This window comes from Morone saxatilis, unplaced genomic scaffold, assembly GCF_004916995.1.
Source record: "Morone saxatilis isolate NCDOM2014 unplaced genomic scaffold, NCSU_SB_2.0 Contig10, whole genome shotgun sequence".
Lineage (NCBI taxonomy): Eukaryota > Metazoa > Chordata > Actinopteri > Moronidae > Morone > Morone saxatilis.
This window is the reverse complement of record NW_023339652.1, coordinates 495,495-501,378: the sequence shown is the minus strand read 5'-3', so window position 1 is coordinate 501,378 and position 5,884 is coordinate 495,495. Positions and strand designations below refer to the sequence as shown.

The 5,884-nt window shown below is 40.4% G+C and overlaps 1 protein-coding gene across 1 annotated transcript in view; it reads right to left on the bottom strand.

The window, feature by feature from the left end:
* LOC118341865 (filamin-C-like) overlaps positions 1-5,884 on the bottom strand; it is a 41,245-nt gene that overhangs the window by 3,576 nt on the left and 31,785 nt on the right. Inside the window, exons 43-48 of the mRNA XM_035680270.1 lie at positions 4,475-4,744; positions 3,999-4,136; positions 2,864-2,979; positions 1,566-1,698; positions 737-913; positions 414-632 (exon numbers count right to left, since the gene is read on the bottom strand). Coding sequence (XP_035536163.1) covers positions 414-632; positions 737-913; positions 1,566-1,698; positions 2,864-2,979; positions 3,999-4,136; positions 4,475-4,744 — 1,053 coding nt within the window. The remainder of the gene's footprint in view (positions 1-413; positions 633-736; positions 914-1,565; positions 1,699-2,863; positions 2,980-3,998; positions 4,137-4,474; positions 4,745-5,884) is intronic.

Sequence of the window (5,884 nt, the reverse complement as noted above, 5' to 3'; positions counted from 1 at the left end):
GTACCCACTGTATATATATATATACACATCTAGAATGGGTACTGAAGTGGTGTGACTTTTGATGTGGCACTATCATAGGATGCCAATCTTCCAACTGTCAGCTTGTTGTTATTTCCTTTTCCTTCCAGATCTTCCCCAGTAAACTGAACTGTCATTGTTAAGTGGAAGTGTAGGGGAGCAACGACGCTGAACGCTGAGGTTCATAAAACATAAAACATTTTTGTCCTCTGTGGCAACCGTTATTACCCATTTCCAAACTGTGTCATGAAGCAACTTTAGCATTTGCCATTGTACTCTGCAGGTAGAAAATGGGTTGTCTGGAGTGGTGAACCATACTTGATCATCTCGGTTTGGTGTAACCGGTTGAGTACCGGTTCAATTCAAGCACTGACCACAATACTCAAAAAACCCACCTGAGACTTTGGCCTTGAAGGGGCTGCCTACGATGTGCTGGGATCCACCGTACTTGATGGAGATTAGGTAGTTTCCAGGAGCCATTGGTGTGTAAGAAACCTTGTAGCCCTCAGGACAGTCCTGACAGTCCATCTTCACCTTTGACGGTCCGTCGATGGTCACAGACAGAGCTCCTGAGCCGGCGTTACACGTGTTCACAATAAACTCGGATGGCACGCCTGAAGGAGGACACGCACATGACGAACACCCATTAATATCTACTTTATGTTTTCATCGAGGAATTAAAAGTAAGGTGTTTTAAGGTGTTTATATTAATGTATACCAGTGGTTCCTCCCTCCAGTCCTGGTCCAAAGGCAGACACCATGTCAGGATCTCCAACCTGTCCCGGTTCTCCCACTCGGATCTTGAAGGGACTTCCAGGGACGTGGCTGCCATTGAAACGAACATCGATAGAATGAACTCCATTTTCCCTCGGGATGAATCTGATAGCATGTTGGTCTGTAGAAACGTGGATGACAAATGACACTCATCAAGGGTTCTGATGGTCTATGAGTCGCCTCTGCAAAGGCTGAATTTATTGTTGCAGTGTAGTGTCTTGAAAGAGTTGTTGCACTAGAAGTTAACTCTAGACATAATGACTCTCTTCAATACTTAGGATCTCTATTTTGTCCAATTTAGTTGAGGGAAATTCTGTTTTACCTGTAGATGTCAAACTTTTAATTTTCACAGCAGTAAAGACGGCTTGAATCACCGCAATCAAAAGCTACATAGAGTTGGGTGTCATCTGCATATAGATGCACATTATTAATTATTAACGTAGAGGTGACATATATAAAAAAAAAACTATTGTGGACCCAGAATTTAACCTTGTGGTACTTTATATTTAATATTACTAAAAACATAAAAAAGCCCACAAAATCCTAGGAGGACTTGTTTTTACATAAAATCCTAACACAGGTAAGGTTTAACCCCACATATAATATTGACTTAAAGTGGGGAATGGAAAGGTAGTGGACCCAAATTCAAGCCTTGTGGTACTGTGGTACTATGTGAAATGTTAACACTCATTTCTTTTTACAAACCCAGTTTAATACTGCTGTGTTTTTATATAAAATCCTTTCACAAGGCAACGTTAAAGCATTGGTTTTACCGCTGTCCAGCTCAGTGATGTAACACTCCTCTATTGCTCCTGATGGCGTGTGGATCTTAGCATCGATCAGCCCTCTGGCTCCGTTCAGCTGTACAGCAAAGGAGGCCTCCTGGCCAACTTTCAGACCCATCTCCTAATGAAGAACAGATAAAGAAAATGAGAGATTTAAATTAAGACCAAACAAACACAAACATGTAAAATAACTTATTATAAATAAATGTTTTACCTTTTCATTGAAAAGAAAGTTTTATCTACAAGATTTATTTGCGATTTACTGATTAAGTAAATTTAAATACATGCTTACATGCTTATTCAATGCCAAACTCTTTTAGTGTCTTTTACTATTATCTGTATGCCAAGTCTATTAGCAGCATCAGTCTAATATGTATTTTAATATGTTTTTGTCAGTACATATATTTATAGACATTATTCTGTTTTATTATCTTTGTTTAACTAATGTTCATCAGAAATATTCTATAGTTTTTGCTTTCTTGTTTTGATAAAAATGTAATTTTAGTTTCTCATTGTTTTGCAAATTTTCTGGGTGAGATTCCTTCATACGCTCATTTGGGTTTGTTTGTTTTTATCTCACCAGTGGATTATTTTTTAATCCATTATTATGTTTTGTGTTTTCTTATCAACTTTTTAAAATTTCGCTGCTTACACTGAAATGCTTAAAATTGTTCATTAGCGCCACCATCTTGTCCTGAGTGTTTGAATGGATGTCTGATGAGTGACTGATGGCAGTTTTGGTGCCTTCTTGTGGTCTCAGCAGGTTAAAACTCTGTTCTGCCTCCTCTGACCCTGCATGTGTTCTCTTATAAATAAACATATCTTTGTATTTCTGTTGTTGAAACTGCATTGGTCTTAAATAGGCACTTGATCAATGGTTAATCAAAGCTAACATTACTGTCTTTCATTCTGAATTAAGATCTTTCATCAAATTGCTATTTTTTGGTCGTGTTGTCACTTGGAGGCAGGGACACAAATGTTGCTGATGACTGCATTAATGTGAACATGCTGCATGAGGTGATAAGAAGTTAAGCTTCAAAGGTCAAATTTACAGAGCTATAGTTAAAACAAGAAGATACATTTATACACGTATGAAGACAGAAATACTCTCTCAGCAGCCGTCAGACACTAATAATAAATCTATTCACAGTGAATCCAAATGTCACCTTTAATATAGCAGATGACACATCAGGTTAACATAGAGACTCTTATACTGTATGTTAGTGACCTGAGATGGCATGGTAGAGACTGTTTTATCTGACGTGATGAAGATGATGTGTTCTCACCTGCAGGCTGGTGATGGTGAGGCGGCGAGCGTCGTCAGACAGCGTGGCGATGGGGACGATGAACGGAGAGTCGGGGATGTGTTCATCGTTGAACTTAATGGAAACCTCATAGTCGCCTGGAGACAAGTGATAACAGCAAACCAAGAATATTGTGGCTTTTTATATCATTGCTACTCTAACAGACATTTTCTGTTCCTCTGGAGTTCAGTGGTGTTCCCCAGGGGTCCTCACTGGACCCGCTATTGTTTTCAACAACAATCTAACACATTTTGCGGTCTGCAGTCTGTCTCAATGACATCAAATGCCAAGTCTGTCAGTTTCTCTCAAAATGAATGAGGATAAATCTGATATAATACTTATTGGATCTACATTTTTGTCTGACAAAAAGAAGACTCAAAATCTTGTTGCTCTCGTGTTCAAATTCAATCATTTTTGTCTCTTTAAGATTCATACAAAGCTGTGAATGCTTTTATGTATTTTATTCTTCACTGCTGACTTAAAGGCATCAAATGGCCGTGCTTCAACACTAATTTGTTACTTATGTGTCACCTCAGATCAGATTAGATTTTATGTTTTCGTCTACTTTTCACATTTGATTTTATCTGTTTTTACTAGCATTTGCTTTAATTAATTCCTTGTAATAGGACTGTCCTCATCTAAAGATTTTCGTAGTTGACTAGGAGTCATACGATAATGCTAATAGACAATTAGTCATTGCACATTTCTGATATTGATGTGATGATTATGATCTCTATCTCAGTAAGAGACTTCCTATGTTACAAGAGAAAAGGTCTGTGTTGCAATAATCCTCTGATACATTGGTCCCTCTGACAAGGAGCAGCTCTGCAACGCAGTTCCTGCATATAATATATGACTCTAGAGTTGTTTAAAACCACTCTGAATGCCTGTGTGGTGGCATTGTGCACGCAATTCAAAACTACTAAAATATGAACCAGGTAATCAGAAAATGCACATTTCAGGGGGCTCAAACCAACAGGATCAACAGCCATATAGAGCTGACTGTCATCTGCATATCAACGAACACGCAGGCAATAAATACAAATATTAAGTACAGGACTCAGAATTAAGTGAAAAAACCATTGTTGTCAACTTAATTCTGCTCTTAGAGTCTCACCAGGTTCCTGAACCACGTAGGCGACTCCACAGGATCCGTCCTTCCTGTCTTCAAAGGTGATCTCAGCTTTGCTCGGTCCCTCCACAGCAATGGACAGACCTCCAGCTCCGGCCTCTCTGGTCCAGATACTGAACTCAGCTGAAAAACAACAAACCCACCTTACAACATGTGGACAACTCAATTTTAACTTTTTTTTACAACCGTTTCACCTCATAAATACTAAACTGCACGGAAAATCTGGAATTTGGGGGGGGGTGGCGCCTCTGGCACTTAATAATAATAATAATATAATAATAATACTAATAATAAAATCAGGGAGTGTATCATTAAAGAAAAGAGAGATATGTGAGTGAAGGAAAGAAACAGTGTGAATGTCAGTTATATAAATGTGTCTACTATGACGAAGGGAAAGAAGAGGACGAGGCAGCAAGAACAAAGAAGAAAAGAGATGAGGAAGACAAAAGAAGAAATCGTACCTGGGATCCCTGCCACTCCTCGGTCCAGCCCAGTTCCCCCTGCTCGGACCTTGTGGGCCCCTCCCTCTCCCAGGGGCCCCACGGTGAACTGGAAGGGGCTCCCGGGGACGTGTTGGCCCCGGTATTTAACATTAACGGTGTGAGCTCCCATTTCCTGAGGGATGAAGCGGACGCTGTAGGCGCTGTCCTCTCCTTTGATGATCTCCGCGTCCTCCGTCTTTCCTCCAGGGCTTGTCACCTGAGCTGTCATCTCCTGGTTACCTGCCTCACCTGAGAGGGAGGGAGGGAGGGAGGGAGGGAGGGAGGGGAAGCTCGATGCCTACAGCAGATGGGGAATAAAACAATGGGGGAGCTGTGACATGATGGGATTCCCCTACATTCCCCTGTTTGACCGAGACAGAGAGGCCAGCAGTGACAGCAGTGTATTTACACACAGCCGGCTTGTCATGTGCAGGAATGAGTACCAAGGGGCACACATGTTTGTGTCTGTACACAGAGGGTTTACTGTTACAGGACGCCTATGAATCAATAACATAAAACCTCCTGTGAAAAAAGAGTTGGCAGCGCGGCCTTTTTCCCTGGATTAAAAGATGCAGAAGAGATTCTTTGCTGTTGTGGTTTTGAACGGATTGGGGAACGCGTAACTGCTGATGTGTTGAGTGACTGCAGTTATGAACACATTGTGTAACTAGTTGCGCAGTGCAGAGCTGTCTGACCTTACACAACAGACCCAAATATTTCCGCACACACACACACACACACACACACACACACACTCAGGCATGTTCTCACCCACATCATCCCACTGTAGTAATGGGGTCACAGAGAGCTAGCTGAGAGCTCTGCCGCTCTCCATTGTCTACCGATGGTGTCTCTTTCTTTTTATGTAGCCTCAGGTGCCTCTGTCAGCCTGTATGACTGGCTTTGTCCCATGCTCTGCCCAACATTCAATTCACCCTGTTTATTCAGCTGTGTAGCTTTTTTATTTACTATCCTTTTTTTTTTTTAAATGGCTCTCAGTTGTTTAATTTTCATCCATTTAGCACAAATGTAAATTGAAAGAAAATGTGAATTAATGCACATTGCTATCCACTTATCTCAATATTAGGATTTGGACACACTGAGTCTCAAAAGAATAAAAACAATGTAGAAGATATGATGGAAATATTTGTTTATTTAACGTGATAATTTGAGGAAGGTCTTCTCATCAGACCTGTCTCTCTTTTGTCTCTTTAGTGGAACAGAAGCTTTAATGGATGTTTAAGCTCCATGTAAGAATTTTTGTTTAAATTTTAACAGAATGTGAGGAAATAACAGTGATTTTATTCAAATATTTATTTATTGCTTTTAATCAATAATGCCAGCTGTGGAGTGACAGGAAGGGGTTAGAGAGAGAGAGAGAGGGGATGA